The 24583-nt window shown below is 37.2% G+C and overlaps 2 protein-coding genes across 5 annotated transcripts in view; one reads left to right on the forward strand and one right to left on the reverse strand.

The window, feature by feature from the left end:
• The window catches only part of SMC4 (structural maintenance of chromosomes 4), a 34678-nt gene extending 23280 nt beyond the window's left edge, over window positions 1-11398 (forward strand). For both annotated transcript variants that reach the window (XM_073803859.1, XM_004314655.4), the window contains exons 16-24: window positions 703-855; window positions 2207-2333; window positions 5983-6172; window positions 7449-7593; window positions 7872-8045; window positions 8473-8655; window positions 8793-9025; window positions 9545-9728; window positions 10209-11398. In XM_073803859.1, coding sequence (XP_073659960.1) covers window positions 703-855; window positions 2207-2333; window positions 5983-6172; window positions 7449-7593; window positions 7872-8045; window positions 8473-8655; window positions 8793-9025; window positions 9545-9728; window positions 10209-10361 — 1542 coding nt within the window. In that variant the 3' untranslated portion in view covers window positions 10362-11398. The remainder of the gene's footprint in view (window positions 1-702; window positions 856-2206; window positions 2334-5982; window positions 6173-7448; window positions 7594-7871; window positions 8046-8472; window positions 8656-8792; window positions 9026-9544; window positions 9729-10208) is intronic.
• A 588-nt stretch (window positions 11399-11986) lies between these two features.
• Window positions 11987-23508, reverse strand: TRIM59 (tripartite motif containing 59). Of its 3 annotated transcripts, none has more exons than XM_004314654.4 (3): window positions 23271-23508; window positions 22235-22305; window positions 11987-15123 (listed from the first exon to the last, which is right to left on the reverse strand). In XM_004314654.4, the coding sequence occupies exon 3, from the start codon at window positions 15118-15120 to the stop codon at window positions 13915-13917; it is 1206 nt and encodes a 401-aa protein (XP_004314702.2). In that variant the 5' UTR covers window positions 15121-15123; window positions 22235-22305; window positions 23271-23508; the 3' UTR covers window positions 11987-13914. The 3 variants fall into 3 exon arrangements, with proteins under 3 accessions (XP_004314702.2, XP_073659963.1, XP_019801873.2); XM_073803862.1 differs by lacking the exon at window positions 23271-23508 and adding an exon at window positions 22852-23199; XM_019946314.3 differs by lacking the exon at window positions 22235-22305 and having other exon boundaries at window positions 23271-23353.
• Between the last annotated feature and the right edge of the window lie 1075 nt (window positions 23509-24583).

Here is a 24583-nt window from a genome sequence, read left to right on the forward strand (position 1 = left end):
AGTATATAAGCTGTGGGATTTTATATGAAACTTGTTAAAGTTTTAAAAGTATGTTAATTTAAAAATATATGCTCGGCATATATATCTTTCTCTGTTATGACATTTGGATCATATCATAATTTAACCATTTACTTACTGTTTGACATTTAATTTGTTTCTTCACATAGTTACTGATGTATAATTATCTTTTCTATTTTGACATAATTCTTTAAGTTGTAAATATAGCAAAGACTTCTGATACATGTTTCCAAATTTTATATGTCCAGAAATATAAGAGGAATGTCAAAATGCTCAGGAAATACTGCTCTGTTCCATTATCACCCTCGGAACACTATACTTTTTTCTTCCTTAAAAATATGTACTTAGATGTCCTGGATACCTAACTTTTTCTGAAGAGTTGTGGCTTGATTTTTTTTCATATTTTGAAATAGTTTGTATTTTTCCACTTAAATATTTGTGTAGTATACCTTCATTGTAATAGTAGTTGACTATACAACACTTAAAATGGTCTTTTCATCTGATTCTATGATGCGGAAATTAGTTGACCATCTCCTAAGCTTTAGGTTTTGGAATTGGACCTGGGTTGTTTGCTTTGTTTCTAGTCTTTAAGATCAGAAGTTTGGGTTTTCTTCATTCATAAATTGCTGTTAATCTGAAATGACTCTTGGAATAAACTTATTTCACTGGTATTCTTCTTTGTAGGTAAATAAAATGGAATCACAGTTGCAGAGAGACTCTCAAAAAGCAGTGCAAATTCAGGAACAGAAAGTACAACTGGAAGAAGCAGTAGTTAAGTTAAGGCATAGTGAACGAGAAATGAGGAATACACTAGAAAAGTTTACTGCAAGCATCCAGGTACTTTTTTAATCAATATTAGCTGAAACTATTGGAATTCAACAGCAATTTGGCAGAAGCATTTTGCTGTTTGCTTATAATTTTAAAATATAAGGGGGGAGGAGGAGGCTGAGTCTCTAGGTGTAAGGCGCATCTGTTGATTTTGTTTCTCCGAGTACTAATGGATAAACGCCCTGTCACAGTGTTTGCTCCAGCCACAGCTATTTCTGGTTTCCATTTGTACTCCATAGAAATGTGTCTTCCCTTAGCAACTATGTGACCCTTTATTTCATTCTCTTCTCAAAGTGAAATGTTTTCTTAATTATGAAAAAGCAATACATGCCCAGTCTCTTTTAAAAAACAAAATCAGAAAAGTTTTTAGGAAATACTCAAAAGATTATCACCTTAAATTTTTATGTATGTCTTTCAACTTTTAGTGTGTCTAGTTTGCATGTATGTGTTTATGTATATGGTAGGTATTGATATACATATTAAATTTGCATATGAATTTTTAATGAGTCTTATTAACTTTTCTTCACTTATTAATTACGATTTTCTTTCCAAGCCAATGTACATTTACTTTGTGTGCAATTGTATTGGCATATTTTGTTCGTATCACGATTTGATAAATATTTTTCTGTGTTGACTATGTATACTGCTGTGTTTTAAATATCCTTCTTATGCAGACCTTAATACACTCATCCAATTATTTCCTTAGGTTAGAGTTCTAAAACTATAATTATTACCCAGTATGTGTACAGTGTTATTTTTGGGTTTTTTGTGGGGGGGGTTTTGCGGTACGCGGGCCTCTCACTGCTGTGGCCTCTCCCGTTGCGGAACACAGGCTCCGGACGCGCAGGCTCAGCGGCCATGGCTCACGGGCCCCGCCGCTTTGCGGCATGTGGGATCTTCCTGGACCGGGGCACGACCCCGTGTCCCCTGCATCGGCAGGCAGACTTTCAACCACTGTGCCACCAGGGAAGCCCTGTACAGTGTTTTAAGTGTTTGTTGCATAATGCCAAATTGTTCTCAAAAAGACGGTTCTAATTCATTTACTAATAGTAGCATATGCAAATAATTTTTCCAAGTCTTTGAACACTAGGTACTCTTCAGTTTGTTGTAAGTTTGCTAATCTGATATAAATACTAAAAAATAGCATTTTAACTTATCTTCCTAATGAGTGTATACATTTCATGCGTTTTGTTGGCCATTTTCGATTTTTATATTAATTGTTCGTGTTTTCTGCCCTTTCTTGTTTTTGTCTTTCTCTTAAAGATTTTAAGTACCTTTTTTTTTTAGAATGTTTAAAGCAAATGTTATTGTTAGTAAGTTTAAAATACTAACAGTTTTGAATGTTAAAACATTTCTGTAGCGTTTATCAGAGCAAGAAGAATATTTGAATGTCCAAGTTAAGGAACTTGAAGCTAATGTACTTGCTACAGCCCCTGACCAAAAAAAGCAGAAATTGCTAGAAGAAAATGTTACTGCTTTCAAGACAGGTATGTTTAAGGATATACACTTTTTTCCCCCTGTGTGGTCAAAAACAGGTTTGTAATATTTAGAATGTTTAAGATAGCAGTTTGTAGAATAAAAAGTAGATTTCATATATTATAGACAAGTGACCACTCTGTTTTAATGGTTTTTGTTTTTATTTCTCAGAAGGTTATAAAGTACTATTAAGTACTTCATTTGACAGATAAGAAAACTGAGGCACAGAATGGTTTATACAATTTGCCCAAGGTCGCATAGCATATGGTGGTGGTATAGGAATTCAGGAACAAGTCAGTCTGATTCTGATACCCATGCTTTTAATTTTATATTTTGTATACTTTGGCCCAGTCTTCCTAAGGACCCTTCAAGATAGTAGTTATTTTATTTGTTTGAGAGCTTAGAGAAAACACATTTTTCCTTCCAGAACTTTTTCTTCTTGTATATAAACATATAAGTGTTCTTCCAAAAGCTTTCAGCAAGAAAGGGAATTAGATCATAGGCTCATAGTCAGAATTGACTTTGACATTAAAATCCTCTGATCATGCACTTGAGCAGCCCTGCTTCTATTTCCATGTTGGCTTCAATTAAACATAGGTAGATGTGCATCTTATTGCACGAGGAGGTAATGGTGAGTTACACAGTATCTTAGGGACACCAACAAACACAGTGAGCCTTCATCATGTCCTCAAGAAAGACCCTTGTTACAGTCTGGTTCATGAGCAAAGGAAGGCAAATACTGATTGTTTATCTGAAAGAACTAGATGGACTGGAATTGGAGCAATTATCCAAATGTTCAAAAAATGAGGTCGAGTTTTCTTCCCAAAGAAAAAGAGGTAAAAAGATTGTAAGCAGACAGATGTCCACTGGGCATATTGAATATTAATATATAGCTGTATTAATTTTTTTATTTTTGTGGTCGTATTTATCTACGTTTTTAATATTGAGGCATTCACTCAGATAGCATCTGCTACTGGCCAAGCTTTGTTTTAGGTGCTGTTGATCAAGCAGTGAACAAAATAAAGTCCCTCTTTTCAAGGAACTCACACTTAAAAGATGGGGAAGATAATAAATACATTGCATACTGTATCAGGTGGTGCTAGGTGATAAAAGTAAAACCAGGAAAACAGGATGGGATGGGGATTCAGATAGACACAGTGGTTATACAGGCCACTGCCAGAGATACTTGAGCAGAGACCCAGTGGAAGTATGAGTGGACATGTGGATATTTGGGAGAAGAACATTTCAGGAAGAATGTAGAGGAGTAAGTAGAGGCCCTGGGGCAGGAAGGACTATGCCAGAAGTTTCTAGGAACACTAGGAAGCCAGAGTGGCTAGAGTTAAACGATGGAAGAATCCAGATAATGTAGAGCCTTATAAGCCCTGCCTCCATGTGAAATTAAAAGCCATTGGAAAGTCATATACAGGGAAGTGATATAATCTGTCAGGACTCTTTTTTCCTTGCATTTATTTTGGGTATATATTTTGTCCTTGGAGACACAGGGACTTCACCCTACCCCTCCTTCCCCAGAATACCTACAATATTTGTTGTGTTTGCTTTGATGGAACCTAATGGTCAATTAAAACATGTGTATCTTTGTCATTTATAGCAGCACTTTCACAGACTACAGGAATCTGTATTCTTGTTTGAAAGGGAATCCTTGACTTCATTAGGAGCCCCATATATATTTACTCTCATGGAAACACTGGCTATTATTAGTAGACTCTGTTAATATCTAATATGGAAGCCCATTTCTGCAAGCGTATCTTTAAGATTATATATTTTATTTTACATTAATTTATATTTTTAAAATCTCTGGCTGTTGTGTAGAGAATAGAGTAAGGGGAGCAAGGTGGTATAAAATAGTGACTTCAAAATTATAGACTATCTGATGTTAGTTTTCCCCTCCTACTTCTAATAGACATGCTACTATAGATAGGGAAAAGAATTTTTAATGCATGTTAGGTACTTGAAAATAAGGAAGAAGATGTTCTGAAGGGTGGAACCCTTCCCAGTTGCATACCTGGCCCATCCCCCAGTATAAGTCATGATGCCAGACCCCACAGCAGCTGGTACTCTACCCCACAAGGGAGCTAAGCATACAGACAGCCTAATGGAACTTAAACTACAGAGAACATCGCCACTTTGAGCAAAAGAATTCCTTCAATAAATACATTATTTTAGTATCCTTAGGGGGAGAGGGGGATTCAGAAGACAAAAAAAGGGCAGGGTTTTGTTTTGCTTTGTTTTTTTAAAAAAGCCAAGTGGTGATCTCAGAAATATAAAGAATAGAGGTTGGAGTTAAACTCACTAGATGAGTTTGAAAGATCAGACTAAAGAATTCTCTGATAATGTAGGACAAAAAGATGAATACTAAGTTGTGAGATTTGGAGAATATTGAAATTCCAATCTACCTAACAGGAGAGAAGAGACAATCTAGAGGAACAACAGTTAAGTCTTTATCTAATCTTTTCCTCTTAGCACATCCTACCTCCTTTCCCCTATGCTAAATGTATTGATACACTCCTCCCATAGGAGCTTTATGGGAGTCTCTTTCCATAAGTTGGCTCTGTTTCTGCTTGCTTTTCTAGACATAGATATTGAAAGCTTGAACTCCTTACCTTTTTGCCACCTTTCATCCTTCCTATATTGTATAGTGATTAGGATTCAAATATGGAGAACAGAATCCACTCTGGTTAGTACAGATATGATTTGGGGTGTGGGGGTGTGTGTGTGTTTAACAAAGATTGTTTACAGAATCACTGTGATGGCTTAAGAAATTCTAGGTTGAACATGAAGAATAATTTCCAGAGCTACTCTGTAGAACCATGAAAGGAACTATACTGCCTCTTCTACAACTGGAAAGTCATCTCTCAAATGGGGAAGATGAGGGACTTCCCTGGTGGTCCAGCGGCTAAGACTCCACGCCCCCAGTGCAGGGGGCCTGGGTTCGATCCCTGGTCAGGGAACTAGATCTCACATGCCGCAACTAAGAGTTCGCATACCGTAACTAAAGACCTGGCACAGCCAAATAAATAAATAAATACCAAATTGGGAAGATGACACTACAACTGCCAACAACAGAAGCACATTGTACCTACTATAATCTACACTGTCAAAGTTAATGCCAGTGCCTGTCAGTATTCACAAAGCTTTTGACAGGACACCAGAGCCTCCAACACCACCAAGAAAATTGAGACTTCCATGACTGCCAGCAGAAACATGCTCAACTTATCAGTTTTGCTATCCAAATTGTGTGAACTTTTTTTGATTGAATAAAACAACCACAATTTTCTTCACCCCGGGCAGTAGTCAGGCACATAGTCTATCTAAGGGTAAAAATCATTATGAGACCAATAGTCAAGAAAGTACCCTAAAAACTTTTGAAAAGAGCTTCAGGGCATGAAGCCAGTAAGAGATAAGTGGGGTATGTTCACAGCTGAGCCAGAGTTGTTATATAACACCATTTGTTTTGACTTGGGCATTCTGGTTTTGTGTTCTGGGGTTTGTTTGGGTTTTTTTGAGGTACTTTCCTTAAATGTCTAAAATTTCTTGGGCATGCATCAGGTTAAGTCATATTGACTGAAGAGATTTACATCTAACAAGTGACGCTCATTAGCGTAGAAACACAAATTAATTTCACTTTTTTTTTTTCCCCAGAGTATAACAATGTGGCTGAGAGAGCTGGTAAAGTGGAAGCTGAGGTTAAAAGGTTACACAATATTATCGTAGAAATTAATAACCATAAACTCAAGGCCCAACAAGACAAACTTGATAAAATAAACAAACAGTTAGATGAATGTGCTTCTGCTATTACTAAAGCCCAAGTAGCAATCAAGACTGCTGACAGGTAGAGTATGCATACTACCCTGTCTTCCTCTTCCCTACATCCCCTTTTTAAACTTAATGTCCATTAAATGTTTCTGTTACTGTTACTTATTAAGCCCTTCTGACATGTTGTTACCTAATAGGAGTTTTGGTGGGCACCTATAATAAACATCATATGACTAGTTTTTAAAAACATAAACGGGTATGCTTTGGCAAAATGTGGTTATATAATTCCCAAGTTTGTGAGGACACAGAAGTCAGAGTTTCATTTCTCTGGCTTAAAGGGAGTAGAGGGTGATTCATTGAAATAGATCTAGGTTTTAGGAGAGTAAGAAGGTTGAGATTTCTTAGCAAAATTGTTTTAATAACTTAAATTTTTAATTAACCTGATTAATTTAATTAACTAGATTCCATTGTCCCAAAAAGTTTTTAATATGTTCATAACAGATCTTGTTTTTAAATTAATTTTCAGAGTATTAAAGTATTTCTAAAATAATTAAAGCTAAATATGTATAAAAATGTTGAAATGTAAACAGCTGTTTCTTTTGTCTTAAAATTATAACATGAGTCACATTTGATTATCTGGTTATTCCACTATTACAGTGTCTTTTGTTCAAAGATAAGGTGCTAATAATAAGCCATATGTTTTGCCTAAACACAATTATCAGTCAAAATAGAAGTAACTTCATTAAGGGAAAAAGGTGTGTGTGTGTGTGTGTGTGTGTGTGTGTGTGTGTGTGTGTGTGTCTGTGTGTCTGTGTGTCTGTGTGTGTGTCTGTGTGTGTGTGTGTGTCTGTGTGTGTGTGTCTGTGTGTGTGTGTCTGTGTGTGTCTGTGTGTGTGTGTCTGTCTGTGTGTGTGTGTGTTCATGTGTCCAGTTTCCTCCCCGCTCCACCCTGCCAAAAACACTTGTTTGCCCTGACTTGAACCAGGGCGTATTTATTTACTTGATGGTATAGCTTCATGGGTGTAAAGATTTAAGAATCTCCAATCTGACAAGAAAATGACAAGAATATAATAATAATCCAGTGGACAATTTTGCTTCATAGTCTAAGTCTAAAAGCTTATATAAGGAAGTTTTATTAATTTATACTGAGAGTTTAATAAAATATACAATATCCCACAAGTGTATATATAAACATAAAAAACCAATTCAAGGATTTTAGTAAATCATAAATTTTAAAACATGATGAAAAAAATGTTACATTGATGTCATGAAAAGTTCTTTGGTAGGTTTTCAGAAGTAGAATAACAAATCACACATTACCACATTTTTAATATATGATTTTGCTTGTTTAGAAATCTTAAAAAAGCACAAGACTCTGTCTTTCGCACAGAGAAAGAAATAAAAGATACTGAGAAAGAAGTAGATGACTTAACAGCGGAGCTAAAAAGTCTTGAAGACAAAGCAGCAGAGGTCGTAAAGAATGCAAATGCTGCAGAGGTAAGACATGGAGAGGGGAGAGGATGGTATTTCAAGCAATTAAGATTTATAGATGTCAATACCTTGCCTAGTAAGCACTCAATAAGTTAAACTTATATTAACTTTCATCTGTACAGTAAAAATGAGTACTGTATTGGAACTTTTCTGTAAATAAAAACATTTTCATTTAAAGTGGAAGGGGCGTGGGGAGAGATTGCTTGCTTCTTCATCTTTGTAATGTGAAAATCCCTGTTCTGTTTGAGAAGATCATATCTGTAGCATTTCTTCTTGGTTTTTAGGAGTCCTTACCAGAGATCCAGAAAGAACATCGTAACCTACTTAAAGAACTAAAAGTAATTCAGGAAAATGAACATGCTCTTCAAAAAGATGCACTTAGTATTAAGTTGAAACTTGAACAAGTAGATGGTCATATTGGTGAACATAATTCTAAAATAAAATACTGGCAAAAAGAGGTGAGAATTGTTATGGATAGTTAAATGTAACTTTAAGATATCCTTTATGAAAAAAGGTTAGGGTTTGTTTTTGTGTTTTTGAGGTATGTTGTGATTCTTAATTTCATGGTGTATAATCACTTCTCAGGTTTATAGGGGCAAAATGAACAGTATATAGGAGTTATTATATACAGAAAAATATGCATAATGGTCAGAATTAGTCAACATTTTCAGCCCAGGGCTGATAACGGAGATTTAACAAATGGCTACATGAACACCTGGAACACTACACCTATTTTTCTTGAAGTCCTTTGAAACATAGTTGATACACAAATTACTCCTTAGTATATGTTGTTTTGATAGGCAGTTTGTCATATTAATTTGTGAGGTTTAACAATGAATTATAATACTATGCCTTTTCTAACACTGATCTAACTTAAACTTTTAGATTTCAAAAATATCATTGCATCCCATAGAAGATAATCCTGTTGAAGAGATTCCACTTCTAAGCCCAGAAGATCTTGAAGCAATCAAGAACCCAGATTCCATAACAAATCAAATTGCACTCTTGGAAGCCCAGTGTCATGAAATGAAACCAAACCTTGGTGCCATTGCAGAGTATAAAAAGAAGGTACAAATAAACTGTGTAATAGTCAGGAAGTCTCTACACCTTAGCCTAAATTGTGGCCTTTATTTTATATAATTAGCAGTGTTATTTCTCATCTCAAATGTATAACTGAATTGATGTTTTTCTCATTCTTTTCATAGGAAGAATTATATTTACAGCGGGTAGCAGAATTGGACAAAATTACTTATGAAAGAGATAATTTTAGACAGGCATATGAAGATCTTCGGAAACAAAGGCTTAATGAATTCATGGCAGGTTTTTATATAATAACAAATAAATTAAAGGAAAATTACCAAATGCTTACTTTGGGAGGTGATGCTGAGCTGGAGCTTGTAGACAGCTTGGATCCTTTCTCTGAAGGAATCATGTTCAGGTTTGTAATTATGCTGTATACTGAGTTTCGGATTCTTCTGTTATATCTCTACATATTCTCCAAACTCAGTATTTTTTTTAGGGGTGGGATGTGAAGGTTAGATGTACAACTTGTTTTATTTCATAAATACTAGTTTGCCTAGATATTAGTTTACAGCATAAATTCTAGGCAAACAGTAAATACTTGATTTTACAGAATATTTGTCTAATTTTCGAGGCATTTCAATCTAACATATGTATTTTAAAATTGGAAAGCAAAAAGTGCATTGGAAACAGAGGGAAAATACCAAGAATTACTTGTTAGCTTGCTGTTTAAATCTTAAATTTTTGTCAGGTGTTCCTGTGTGTTCATCCTCCAATAACATGTTTATAAAAGAACCCCTCAGAAGTTTATATTCGTGAAAAGGAAATTAGAGATTCCCAAGGAAGGTGGTAGAAGCCAGTTATGGGAAACAAATCACGAAGTCTTAATTTAGCTTTACAAGTAATTTGACTGACGAGATTTTCTTAATTATTTCAGTGTCCGACCACCTAAGAAAAGTTGGAAGAAGATCTTCAACCTTTCAGGAGGAGAGAAAACACTTAGTTCATTGGCTTTAGTATTTGCTCTTCACCACTACAAACCCACTCCCCTGTACTTCATGGATGAGATTGATGCAGCCCTTGATTTCAAAAATGTTTCCATTGTTGCATTTTATATATATGTAAGTAATCATTTAGAGCTTTTCATTCTGAAAATTTTATGGGTTCCCTAAACATTACAGATGAAATTCTTTGACTTATTTCTTTTGAGCTTTTTTCCCTGTTCTCTAATCCCACATCCCATGGTATTAAAGGAGGCCACATCCTTTATTTCAGCCAAATAGTTCCATTTTGGAAAAGTGAAATATAAATGGATAATGTAAATTAGTAGCAGAAACACAGCTAGAAATTTTTTTTCTATATCTTTTTTCTACTAGAAGAATTCTAGGCAACCGTCCTTCCAAATACCCGAATTCTTCTCAAACCCAAATACTGTTTCATGAATTAATCCATGTTGTCATTCTTCATGTTAATTAATTATGTCATGTTGAATTTACTGTCAAGAAATATTTCAGGGAAGTAAAGCTTAGATGTTTATTATATGATTTATATATTTATAATATATGTATAATTTTTCTAATTTATTCTTTCTTTCTCTTTAGGAACAAACAAAAAATGCCCAGTTCATAATAATTTCTCTTCGAAATAATATGTTTGAGATTTCAGATAGACTTATTGGAATTTACAAGACATACAATATAACAAAAAGTGTTGCAGTAAACCCAAAAGAAATTGCATCTAAAGGACTTTGCTAAACTTGTTTATACTGAAGATTTCTCAGATTGAATCACCGCAGATTCAGCGTACTGTATTTACTGACTTTCTGTTTGTAAAGGGTTATAAATTATATAAAATACATATTCTTAAACTGGGTCATATAACTAGTTTCTATTTTATGCTGTTACTTAAGAGACATGTTATAAGTGTGATAAAATATTCTCTATACCTGCTTCTAGGAGATTGTAAGAAACTGACAACTTTATAAGCAGCAGACTATGGAGAAAATAAGATGCCTGGGGCGGGGGGTGGGGGGGGTCAGGTGACTTACCCTTAGCCCCAAACTGCTACCTGCAGAGTTAAAAGTGAACAGTACAGTTCTAAACTAGATCATGTTACCAAGACACAGCATACTCTCATGGACCTTTGACCTACGCTGGAGAAGCCTATCAACTGCTACTATAGTAAAATTTTTAAGGTATTTTACTTAGTAATTTAGATAGTCACTATTACCCAAATCCTAGGAACATTTTTTTTTAACCGTCATTCTGAATTATAAGGATGAGAATTTAAATATTGTGTTCTTTTCTAAAACTTGATATGCTTGACTGTTTAAAACACTTGCAAAAAGGGTCAGCAAATATGTCTGAAATAACTTGGCTATCTCATTAGTTGAAAAGGAAAAATACCCACTTCAGGAAAAGAATAAAGTGTATAAAGACTAATTTCCTTAGTATAAATGGCAATTAAGATGGAGTGCTGTTTGCCCATCAAGTTGTCAAGGGTTTTTTGTTGTTGTGTTACACTGTATTGACCCAAGAATATTATAATGCTACTGGAAGCCAGCAACCACTTGGTTTTCAAAAGAAATTTCGGTATTGAATCAAAAGTCTGCCCTAGCTATTCAGTTTCTAGAATATTGATCCTGAGGAATTAAAATTAAAAATTACCATGTTGTTCAATGCAGTATTGTTTAGGTACTAAAACCCAACAAAGACAGTCTGTATCATAATATAACCGTTAAAAGTGTAAATACATTAGCATGGAGTTAAATAAAGCAAGATCTATAACTCAAGTATGGTCATTTGTTTTAAATCAAGATTATACAAGGGAAAAGTAACTAGAAAAAAGTATCAACATAATCAAGGGCTTTTTCATTGGTGAGAACAGGTGAATGGAATTTAATATTTTTATATTATATTTTAATAACCAATGGAGTAAAGCTTAGTACTTTTTATTTTATTTTATCCATTTATTTAATTTGGTGCTGCATTGAGTCTTCACTGCTGCACGTGGGTTTTCTCTAGTTGCTGAGAGCAGGGGCTACTCTGTTGTGGTGTGCAGGCTTCTCATTGCGGTGACTTGTGGAGTAGGGGCTCTAGGCACGTGGGCAGTAATTGTGGCACACTGTATCTAGAGCGCAGGCTCAGTAGTTGTGGCGCACGGGCTTAGTTGCTCCACGGCATGTGGGATCTTCCCAGACCAGGGCTCGAACCTGTGTCCCCTGCGTTGGCAGGCGGATTCTTAACCACTGCACCACCAAGGGAAGCGCCCAGTACTAACTTTTAAAGAGTTAAAGTAGATAGATAGTGCCCGTAAGTCCATATGAAAATCCCAAAGCAACCACTCCCGAGTTTGACTGCCCTATTAAGCCACTCAATGCTTATATCAAAATGAGTTTATTAAAATATATACTTTTGTTATACATAAACTTAGAAATATTTCAGGATTACATACTTTAAATTTTACAGTCTCATCCTCCTGATAAAAATACAAAAAGAAGAGCATGTATAAGACTCACTCAGTTATTTGTATATTTGACTATATTCACGCACACTACATAAAATTTATCCAACAGTAAAGTTCTACTAAAAACTGGCAAGTTACAAAAAATATTAAGGTCAAACTTAAAATGCTTCAGTTTTTAGCTGTGATTCATAGACATAGATTAAAAAATCTTGGCTTAAATCCTTTAAAAAGGTAGCACGACAGATGAACTCTGAAAATACATGGAGTCTCATATACTAGATACATGGCCTTGGGCAATTTACCTTTGTGTCTGTTTCCTAATCTACAAAAGTGAGGATTAATACACACGAGAAATACGAGATTACAATTTTGACACATAATACCTAACATTTCAGTGCTAATATTTATACGTATTCCAAAAAGTATGTGGCATTTTTGTGTTGTACCTATTACTTTAATCAAGTCGATGCAACTTCAGTCTAAAGTTAGTTGGTAAGCTGAATATATACCTCCTCCACCTCCAGATGTTCTTTGCCCACACAACAGTTAGTCGTGCTATTCTGATTCTGATATTCTGATTCTGATCATAAATTGACAATACAGCCAGCCGTCTTAGTGTTCAGACTTGTTCTCAGTAGATAAGACACTAAGGAGTATTTTAGAACTAGTGCCCTGAGTACAGTCACAGCTATAGGACCTAATCTGACCTGGAAAATGTGTGAACTAAGTAAGGCTCCTAAATATGTGATCCAAGAGCCAATTTGGAATTTCTGGAAAGTGAGTGAGCTTGTACTTAGGGTTACAAGGACAAAAGGGCTAAGAGCCCTACCACAAGCACCACGGTTCAGCCCCTGTTAATAAAATGGAAACTAAATCAAAGGGATTTGACTTAATGACTAAGTAGGCTCCCTTTATAACACAATTCAAGAAAATACGATCAAATTATTGGTACTTTGGCATCAGCATAAGAGAAAGTTCAACAGAAAATTTTAGACCTAACAGTTAACATGATGCCATTCAAATATGATGAGGGTGGGATATATCAATAATATTCCATTCTAGTAACATGTTTTAGAGTTTTTAGCCAAGAACTGATTTGACTGACATGACTAAGACTACACAAAATTAAATACAATCCTAAAATAAATTTACACAAACCATAGAATAATAAGTACTAGGGAATGTTACTGTTTGGTCCCCAATGGCACTTCAGCGTTCCCAAAGCAATAGTTTTATTAGGAGTGAATGCTGATATAAACATTTTAGAGCTCTTAAATCTACCTAAAACACACTGTGTGTGGATCACGTACATTTGATCAAACACATCTTCAATGTAAGCAATCCACTCTCACTATGAGACTTTGCTACTTGAATTTAAAACCTCTTCTCACCATCATTTGTCCATTCAAAAGTGTCAAGCTTTTACCTTTCGGGATTTTGCCATCTTTTAATTAAAAGCTACGTATACACAAAGAACTGCAGAGCCAACCACTGCAGTATATAATGCTAAAAGATAATATTGGTACAAGAATATTTAAATATCACAGTGATATTAAGTCAACCTCTCAAACCAATAGAAATGGGATAATACTCAAAATCAAGTAATTACTAGATTTTGTTCTGGTTTTCAGAAAACGAGAGACATTGTCTCATTTCTAACTTTTGATGACACATTTTCTCTTCAACAGAAGCATGAAAGGGATTATATTTGTTGCAACTCTAATAAACCTTAGCTTGCTATTTTATTTATCCATGCTACCCCTATTGCTCCATTTAGCAATGGTCATTAATTAGTCTCTGCTGTACAGAATAAGCCTACTTAAACAATTCAGATTTGAATTTTCAAATTATTTTCCACATGAATTCCTTCAGTAAATATAAAGTGTGACACAGTATATTCTTTAAATCATGCACATTCTTATATAAACTTTGGTAAACAGATAGAGAGGCTTCAGAAAAACATATTGAGGTGATTTCATTTAAAAAGGTCATTATGTGTTGGTTAAAAAAGAGGATCAGCGTCAGCATCACTGAAATTAGTGTAACTATAACAATGTTTAGAATCTTTAAAAATTCAACTTCTTTTTCCTCCTTATCAGGCCAGGAACATGGCATCCTTTTTGAAGAAATTTTCATTTCAGGAATGAGAAGTTTCTTAATCTGTCCAATTTCTGTTCTGCTCCATTCTTCTTTCAGTACTTGGCTTACTCGAGGATAAATTTCAACAGGCTGGACCTCAGGGAGTGGTCTTTGTTTCAAGACCTGCACACGTTGGCGGACATCATCAACTTTTTCAAGAAATTTAAGTGGAGGCTCTTCTTGTAAAGATGTTGTCAGTGTCACTAATTCACGCTGCTGCTCTCTTATTTCTTTCATTCTTTCAATTTGTGGAGTATATTCTAGATTAATCAGATTGCCAACGTCACAAAGAGCAGTTAGGAAAAATTTTTTTTTTTGTTCTAATGTATCACTAAGCTCCTTAAAATACTGGAGAACAACTTCCTTATCACCTTGGACCATTTTCTCTGAAAGAGATTTTTGTTCTTCCAGCTTTTCAATAAGACGGGTAAGATCTGCCCAGTGTGTGTCAGTTAACTGTTCAAGCAGTTTTTCAGGCGTGTCCTTTTCTTTCATATAGGCACTTTGAAGGTCATCTATAGGATGACCATGATGTTGACCTATGGTAAGGCAATGACCACAAACTAATTTTTTATCCAGGAGACAGTAAACATTTAACGGCTGCCTGTAATGTTCAGGGCAGGTGACAATATCTGGATGGTCTTCTTGCTGGTACTTTTCAATAATAGCCCTTAACGCAAAATTAACAGGTAAAGACTCAATACCAGTTGGAGCAATTTCAATAATACTTCTGCAGTTAGGGCACTTGAGTGGAATGCGTAAAGGTCTCCATATATAAAAGTTACCAGATGCCTGTAGAACATTTTCCAAGCAATTTCTACAAAATGTATGAGAGCATGGTAGTACACGAGGATCTTCAAAAATACTGTAACAAATAGGACATGTTAACTCATCCTCAAAATTGTGCATTTCCTGTCAAGAGAAAAAAGTATTTTAATTCTACATATAACAAAGACACATGCACATATTATGTAAAGTTTTAGGTGTTAACCTCCAAATTGTTAATATACTGTACTTGTCATTTAAAAGAGTAAGATTTTTAAAATTAGCTTTCTATATAATGCAATTCCTAACACTGAATAATTGATCACCTTTAAGAGCTTATTTACTTTGGGGTGTTCTGTTGAAGTCTATTTAATGATTATAACTAGTCTGTGCAACTTTTTACATTCTAAGATGCTAAAATCAAAACTATACACAAATCATGAATAGGTAAGACTAAATATTTCTATGAAATAAAAAGTTAATTCTTAACAAAATTACATTCTTCAATTCACACTCTCAGTTGGCTCAACCATAGTTTCTAAAGTAAGTTATTAAATTTCTAACTGTTCTATAAATTTCAAGCTTCTTGAATTTTGGAATATTAGCGTGTATGCTTAAAGCCCTGAATCAGCACAGTGTAACAGTATCAAGTAATATTAATTTTAAGATTTGGAAGGGAGTAATATTTCTGAATTAGTCCTTGCGATAAAAAAGTTTGAAAGATGAAGTGTTGATTGTGGTAATTATGAATTACGGACCACTAGAGCATTAGTGGTAAAGAACATCATTAGTCATCTTTCCTTCATGAAAGAAATCCAGCAACAGTTCAGAGACCCTCTCTGACACAAGTAACTTGACGTCTCGGCAAGCTATTACCGATATTTCCAACAAGCCTTCCACGTGCCATTCATGCAAAATCTAAAGCTTACCAAATCCTCCTCTATAAAAACTGTTAGAAGTATCTACAAATAACTAATTGTACTTTTAAGAAACAAAAACCTCTTCAGACTTTTTTTTACAGCTCTTATGCACCTCATCTTCACCAATTGCAAAACCCAACTCATTCATTCTTCAAGTCTCAAACTGAGTCCCACCTCCTCCCCCAGATTAGGTCCCCTAATCTCACTGAACACTGCACTTCTACTTTATAGCGAGCACTTAGATGGAGTTTATTTAAAAGAATTTTGTTGGAATTCCTGCAGGTCCAGTGGTTAGGACTCAGCACTTTCACTACCGGGGCCTGGGTTCGATGCCTGGTCAGGGAACTAATATCCCACAAGCTGCGTAGCGCAGTCAAAAAAATAAATAATTTTGTAACATTTTTCAATACATTAGAATATAAGCCTGCAATAAGGGCAGGAATTGTATCTAAGCACAGAAGTTGACACACAGTAGGCATTCACTCAATGTTGGTTGAATAAACACTGCCCCTTAAGAGACCAATGTTAATAAAATGCCAGACCTTAGTTTTGGGGGGTTTTTTTTTTCTTTAAATAGCAAAATCTCTGCTTAGGAAAAGCTTTTATCAAGAGTCCATCAGAAAATAGAAAATACTCCATTCAGACTGACAATATTAAGAACCGTAATGAGCCAAGATGTGAGAGACTAATAAGCCTGAACTGTGAGGCATTCCAGGAAACAAAAATAACTGGACAACAGAAGATGACATTCACTGCAGATAAATTTAAGTGCCTACATGTTGGGAAGCCTTTATGACTACCCTTTACCTACAGAGAGCTCTGAAATAGAAAAACCACCCAAGAAAAACGTTTCTCAGTTTATTTCAGTGATGTCAGAATTCATAATGAAGGAATAAACAGAATAGCACTTTGCAAAGGAATAAAATGTGAGCATTGGACATATATTCAATTTAGATTTAATATTAGAGTTATTTAATGTAAGTACCAAAAATCAACCCTAAAACAGAACCCAACCTTTCCCTCCGAAGTCCTATATTTGTCAAAAAGTTAGAAATCATTTTCCCTGGGAACTCATTTAAGGACCCAAAAGCTCAACTTTCTTTAGAATGAAGATATTCAATAACAATATTGTAAAGAAAATATCATCTCTTAAACTTACATAAAGTGGAAGCAAATATCCTGGTCTCAAAAGTTACTTCCATAGCACATAAAATTTTTAACAAAATTTAATCAGAAACGTGTAGATAACTTGAAGATACAGAAATCAAATCTAAGACTACCCTCTTCTAGCTGATTTTTGAAAAACTGATTTTAGGCAACAAATTTGTAAGTCAGAACTGGCTAACAGAAGTAAGCCTGGTTGAAAATAACTACGTAAGGCCAGGAACTTTCTAACTCTGGTTGCTGCCTGAGAAACAGAAGATAAAGGTGGCTATCATGCTTAGGGGCTAGTTTTTACAGAAACTAGTATGAAATTTTATGCATCAGAAATTTTCCATAACCAGCCTAGACTCCTGAGGGGGAATAAAGGAGCAAAAAAATTTTCCTATGAATATTTTCTGGTATGAACATCTTGGATTTAGCTATGCTGTGTGTATGTAACAACACTGGAAACTAGAAGACAATGAAGCAATTCTTCAATATTCTCGGGAAAACATGGCTTCCAACCTAAAATTCTATACTCAGACAAAGTAAATAAATTTTGTAGATAGTCTAAAGATAGTTTAACACAAGAGGTCTCAAAACTGAACCACCCATCACCCACCCTTTCTAAAGAAGCTGCTGCAGGAAGAAAAGAAAAACAATAATTCTCACCAGGATAACTATGAAATGAAGTCCTGGATAACTGTGCAGCAAGCCTAGAGAAATAGTAGTCTGGAGGAAGAAGACAAATCCAGAAGGAATGCTTTTAAGTAAATAAATGGAACTGACAACATTTCACGTGTCTGAACATATTGAGAGGTGATGAGAAAACTAAATTTAGGGAAAAGTGATGGAATCATGAAAAGAGGAAATACTACAACACATTATATAGCTCAATTGTCCTATTTGTTATAATATTTTAAATATTAAATATTGATTTTACCAAAAAGCATGACTGTTAAGGATTCAATGTGTCTCCCCAAACTCGTAAGTTGAAATCGTAACCCTTAATGTGATGGTATTAATGAGGTAGAGCCTTTGGGAGGTAATTAGGTCATCCGAGTAGAGCCCTCATGAATGAGATTAGGCCCTTATAGGAAGAAGAGATACAGGGCTTGCTGCCTCTCTTTCTCTGCTCTTGGCCATGTGAAGACACAGCAGGAAAATGGCCACCTGCAAAGCAGGAAGAGAGCTTTCTCCAGAACCCAACTTTGCCAGCATCCTGATCCTGGACTTCCCAGCCTCCAAAACTGCAAAAACATAAATGACTGTTGTTTAAGCCACCTAGTCTATGGTATTTTTGTTACAACAGCCCAAACTAAGAAACTGACAAAATTATGTTGGGAGGAGGGAATAAGGGAAGGAAACAAAGTTTAAGAACTTTGTTTTATCTTAATCTTCTCTTATAAGAAGTCAATACATGCCTGAAAGTGAAAAATCAAGAAATCACATTAAAAGCAAATTATTTATGAATAAAGAAGCAATACCAAAAGAAATATTTAAAAGAAATGAAGTGACTGCTTCTGGAAAGCAGGAATCAAGAGTGGGGAGAGTGAGGGCAGGAGGCTGCTGTTTTTCATTATAAGCCTAAGTTCTGTTTTACTTTCAACTATTAACATACAATTTAAAATATTAAAATTTTAAATAAAGAAATAAAGACAATCCCACATGCATCCAGGAAGAAAAGTAAGATACCCCAAAAAGGAAAACAATACATAATAGTGTCAGAATTCTCTGGGAGACTATAATTTCCAAAGATGGCCACAACAATTAACTCCCACATGTTGTTCTGTGATGTGACTTTGCTGGTATTCTCCTATCAAGAGATGAAATCTATTCTCCCCTCAAAAAGATCTGGGCTTGGGGCTTCCCTGGTGGTCCAGTGGTTAAGAATCTGCCTTCCAATGCACAGGAAGTGGATTTGATCCCTGGTCAGGGAACTAAGATCCCACATGCTGTGGGGCAAGTAAGCCCATGTGCTGTGGAGCCTGCACCACAACTAGAGAGAAGCCCGCATGCCGCGACGAAGATCCCGCGTGCCGCAACTAAGACCATCTGGACAGGACATGTGACTGCTCTGAACAATCTGATACAAGTGACACTATGACAGTTCTGGGTATAGCCCTTAGCTAGCCTAGCAGATTGCTGCCTCTTCGCTATGTGAAAAGTCTAGGCTACTCTGCTGATGAGAGAGGCCAAAAGGAGAAGCAATGAGGTGCCAGACATGTGAGTGAAAAAGCCATCTTGGACATGCAGCCATCCAAACCATCAGACGTTTGTTACACAGCAGTAGATAACCAGAACATCTCCAGAGCAACTAGGAATGCTAAAAGACATGTAGCAATCAATATCCACAAGGATCTGGAAGGAAAAGGATATGACCTAAGAATTCTATACCCAGCCAAGATGTAATTTATCCATATGAAATAATAAAAATACTCTTTAGCAAAATCTACAGGGTTAAAAAAAAGTTCTACATGGCAGAGCTGAAGCCATATACTTTCATTAACAAACAGAAGTAGTATAAAAAGGATTTATCTAAAAAAAAAAAGAGAAAAGAAAATGAACCTAGGAAAAGCAGAAGAAAATTCTAATGCATGATGAAAACCATGAATTAAAATATAGAAAATTGTTAGAGTTGATACACCCAAGAGCTGGCTTTTTAAATAAACAAGCCAGGGGCTACAGGGGACTTTGGAGAGTTGTTATTTAATGAGTGCACAGTTTCACTTTTGAAACGTGAAAAAGTTCGGAAGATAGATGGTGATGGTTGCACAACAATGTGGGATGTACTTAATGCCACTGACTACACACTTAAAAACGGTTAAAATGGGGCTTCCATGGTGGCGCAGTGGTTGGGAGTTCGCCTGCCGATGCAGGGGACGCGGGTTCGTGCCCTGGTCCGGGAGGGTCCCGCATACCGCGGAGCGGCTGGGCTCTTGGGCCGTGGCCACTGGGCCTGCACGTCCGGGGCCTGTGCTCCGCAACGGGAGAGGCCGCAACGGTGAGAGGCCCGCGTACCGCAAAAAAAAAAAAAAAGGTTGAAATGGTAAATTTTATGTATGTTTCAAAACAATAAAAAAACTTTAAAATGTTTAAGTGTCTTGCCTATTAACCAGCCTTTCCCGTCAAATTAATTTTAGAATTGATTTATATTAATATATAATTTTAAAAAACAAAAAAAATTAAAATAACCCATGTAAAATGTTATTTTCCTCCGGTGGGTACTAAAAGCCCAAGTACAAATTGATAACTTAGTTCAAGATGTTCTGCTTCCCTTTTAAAAGTCACCAAGAGGGCTTCCCTGGTGGCGCAGTGGTTGCGAGTCCGCCTGCCAATGCAGGGGACACGGGTTTGTGCCCTGGTCCGGGAAGATCCCACGTGCTGCGGAGCAGCTGGGCCCGTGAGCCGTGGCCGCTGAGCCTGCGCGTCCAGAGCCTGTGCTCCGCAACGGGAGAGGCCACAACAGTGAGAGGCCCACATACCGGAAAAAAAAAAAAAAAAAAAGTCACCAAGAAATATGAACGTAAAAAAGAAATCTTTTCGGAAATAAACCTGAAGCTAAATCATCTACGTATAAATTATTTCACAAATGTCTTGTGCTTAAGTGTCAAAAATAAACACATTACTGAATTTCTAAACTTTCTATGCAGTCTTTCTCCAGAGGGCCGATTTCCTATGGAGACTCCATAATGTCTAACCAGCATATTATGGATGGTCAGCACTGACAGCAGATGATGGAGAACTGGGCAATACCAAAAATATCATTACCCATTCTCCTGTGTAAACTATTCTTTAAGTTTTAATTCCCTAATGCATTATTGCCTTTCATCTCTACACATGAATGGTTATAAAACATTCATTACATTTTACACCTTCTGAAGAGAAATTTGCCACATTATAGTTAGATGACTTGCTCTAGGACTTAGAGTGAGTCAGCTATAAGTCTGGGAAAATTCAAGAGGTGCCACTTCCCAGGCTGGGTCTCACATCTTTGTGGCCCTACCTAATAAAAAGCACATTTTATGCAATTCAAGACTTACTTTAGAAATACTACATTTGTGCCATCTATAAATATGGGGCAAGATTTTTAAAATACTTTTGTACATATAAATGTACAAAAATAATGAAGGATCACCTAACTCTTTCAAAACAAAATCCTATGGTCAGATCTGATTTTAACTCTGCCCATTTGCACTGTTTTCCTGCATTTTGACATCAACCTGTTTCCCCAAACTAAAAAAGAAACTATTAATGCAATTTAACCAGGAACTGATACGAGCAGTTAAGATTTTCTTTGCTTTTTTAAAATATTTTTAAAAGTGAAAAATACATATATATTTGGTGGGAAAAATTCAGCAATATGTTTGCTGAAAAGAAATGTTAAAACTAACATCACTGGACTTCCCTGGTGGCACAGAGGTTGAGAATCCGCCTGCCAATGCAGGGGACACGGGTTCGAGCCCTGGTCCAGGAAGATTCCACATGCCGTGGAGCAACTAAGCCCGTGAGCCACAACTACTGAGCCTGTGCTCTAGAGCCTGCGAGCCACAACTACTGAGCCTGCATGGCATAACTACTGAAGCCCACCCATCTAGAGCCCGTGCTCAGCAACCAGAGGAGCCACCGCAGTGAGAAGCCCACACTGCAACGAAGAGTAGCCCCCGCTCGACGCAACTAGAGAAAGGCCCGCACGTAGCAATGAAGACCCAGTGCAGCCAAAAATAAATAAATAAATTAAAAAGAAAAAAAAAAACTAATATCACCCAAAACTAAAATTTCGTCTTGCCAGAATAAACTATGGTACCTTAAAGGATAGCTACTTGGTCATTAAAATGGAATGCAGACCAATATGAAAATATATGGTAAAAAGGTATCCAGATAACTTAATAAATTCAACTTGCAGATCTGTATGTGTTAAATGTGTGTGTCTGTATTAAGATACACACATCCTTGTAAGATTTCTAGAAGAGTAAACAAGAGTTAACAGTGACTAACTTTAAGATATAGGTCAGATAAGGGAGTTGTTTACTTTTCACTTTATGATCCTTCTATATGGTTTGAATTTTATACACCACCAACATACACACCTTTTTTCAAAAGATTTAAAACTTTCCCCTTACATTTTAAATCACACGCTCAGTAAAAATTTACTGAAAATTTCTTTGGTATTTACTTAATCTCCCAGAACTTACCACTTCGTTGACCTTCTGGTTTGCAGACTGAATATATATCTTCAACTTTTTCAGATTCTTTTATTTTTATTCTAAAATAAAAATAATTTTATCTTAATGTTCTAGACTTATATTCTCAAAACGTATGTTAAGTATGATATCATAGGGAATGATATCGTGGTAATTTCACTGTCTTTGACGTTTACCTTCCCTAAGCGTCACTGTGTTTTTTTAAAAGTAGCGACAAATATCAACAGCTGTGGTGCAGCAGGATAGGTATCACCTGTACCTTGAAAAGCCCAAGTCTGTGGCCAAATAAATTGCCACAAAGGACCTCTTTTTATAGCGTCAAGTATCTTATGAGCTCTTGAAAATATCAGCCAACAATCGTGATGACGGAGCAAACATTCACCGTCATTTTAGACTGCTGAAAGTTAACTGGAAGACAAGTAGCACCCATGAGAGTGAAATATTTTGCCAGCTTAAAATTATAAATCTTGATTTAGGTTATACCCATTAATACGTCTGTTCATCTCTCAATTCTGCCATTTAAATGCTGACAGACCCTGGGTCAGTTTTACCTAGTGCCCCTCAGAACTGACGTTTCACATCTGTAAAATGGGCATAACTACACCTACGCGGTTAAGTCCAATGAGAACGCCTCCCAGAGAAGGGGCTCGAAACAGCAGTGCCTTTGCCCTTCCCCTTCCCGAAGGTTTGTGACAAATCCTCCCGGGCCTCTCTCCCAACGCGCCTCGGCGCCCTCCTTTCCGAGCCGCCGCGAGGCCGCCCAGCTCGGCGGAGTCCAGCTTCTCTCCGCCTCCCCACCACAGAGGGCCTTCTCCCTCACGGAAATGCACTTCCTTATTGGCGGGAGGAAAACGAGGTCCCCCAAACTCTCCACCTGGAACAAGAGGGACCCAAGACGCGGGGCCCAAGCTAGCCCTCTCCCTCACCAAGCCCCAAACACATGCAGTACACCAGCCTGCGCTACAGGGAAAGAAGAGGGACCAAGAGCCGCCTTGTCGGACCGAAGAGAAGCTCCTTATAAACTCACCGTGGGGAAGGGAAAACCAGGCAACTCCACCAGCAGAAACAGAGCTCCACAGCCTGCGGGCTGACGCAGAGAGCTACTCAAATTCCCGCCCTCCCTCCTCTGCCCTGAGGGCCTTCAGGTTCCCAGATGAGGCGGGGCTTGAGAGCCTCAAGACGCAGGCGCAGTCTCCTGGCAACCTTCAACTGCGTAGCATCAGCCAATAGGAAGAGCGCGGGGCCGCTGTTCGAAAGTAAACCGCCGACCCCCGGGGCCGAGGCGGGGGCGTGATCTCTAGGACTTGGCACGAGGCCCGCGGCGAGTTTTCTGTGCCTGCGCACTAGGCGTGGGCTGCCGCTCCGGAGCTCCAGAGGCGCGCCGCAGGGGACGCTTCAGTGTGCGGGGGTGCTTCTTGCAGCCGTGACCCTGGCCTGGAGTCCCTCTTGGGGCCGCGGGATGGCGTCCCGGGAAAGGCGGGGCCTGGCGGAGGCAGACGATATTTACAAAAAGGATTCGTAGGGCTCTTTTTTTTTTAACCTTGAGCCAAGCCGGCACGTCCTGATTCTAGACTTTAAAGCGCAGCGTCTTGCATTGTGACTTAATAGGTTCCCTGAGGCTTCCTGAGCGCAAACGCACCCCAGTGGGCAAGCGCCGTCCTCCCCTAAGCCCGGGTTTCCTTTTGTTTACGGTATCTGGAGACATAAACCCAGCAGAGTAATTGGTTCAGCATAGGAGGAGAGGGCTTCTGATTATTGAGAATTCTCTTGTACTTAAGGAGACCTATCTCTGCGGGCTACTGGGACCTTAGGACTCATTTAGGACTATCTCCCTCTGTCTCTCCCTATTCTTCCTCCCACCTCTGCCCCCTCTTTCCACGTTATGAAATTATTGCCTGGCAATGACTGTTGCAAAGAAGTCCTGACTTCCAGTTCAATTTTTCCTCCAAGTCCCTATTTCACCTTCTTAAGCCTTAGAATTAGAAAGCAGACAGTTCAGTAGTCCCTTCGCAGTTTCTTTTTCTTCAGAGACTTTATCCAGCTGTATGGCAAGACACTTTCATCACAGCTTCCCTCTCTAAAATGGAGTTAGAGGTCATTTACAGCTGTGCTAAATAAAGCTATGAGCCTCTGTATACTGTGCATTGCCGGTACTTTCAGGTCTTAGTTTCTTATACAGTAAATTACAGAAAAATATTAAACAGAATAAAAGTAATATCAGTGAGTCCTGAGTCCATCTCAGATGTCTTCACCAATTCAGCTGCTGAAGAGTTTGCTTTTGATGTGTGGATTCCAGTGATATCCAAGATATCCGCTGTTAACAAGGTGGCATATATCCGT

The sequence above is a fragment of the Tursiops truncatus genome, chromosome 4 (genome assembly GCF_011762595.2).
Source record: "Tursiops truncatus isolate mTurTru1 chromosome 4, mTurTru1.mat.Y, whole genome shotgun sequence".
Lineage (NCBI taxonomy): Eukaryota > Metazoa > Chordata > Mammalia > Artiodactyla > Delphinidae > Tursiops > Tursiops truncatus.

Bases quoted from the DNA above. Each gene is read 5' to 3' on its own strand.
- TRIM59 (XM_004314654.4), bottom strand. From the start codon at position 15,120: ATGCACAATTTTGAGGATGAGTTAACATGTCCTATTTGTTACAGTATT.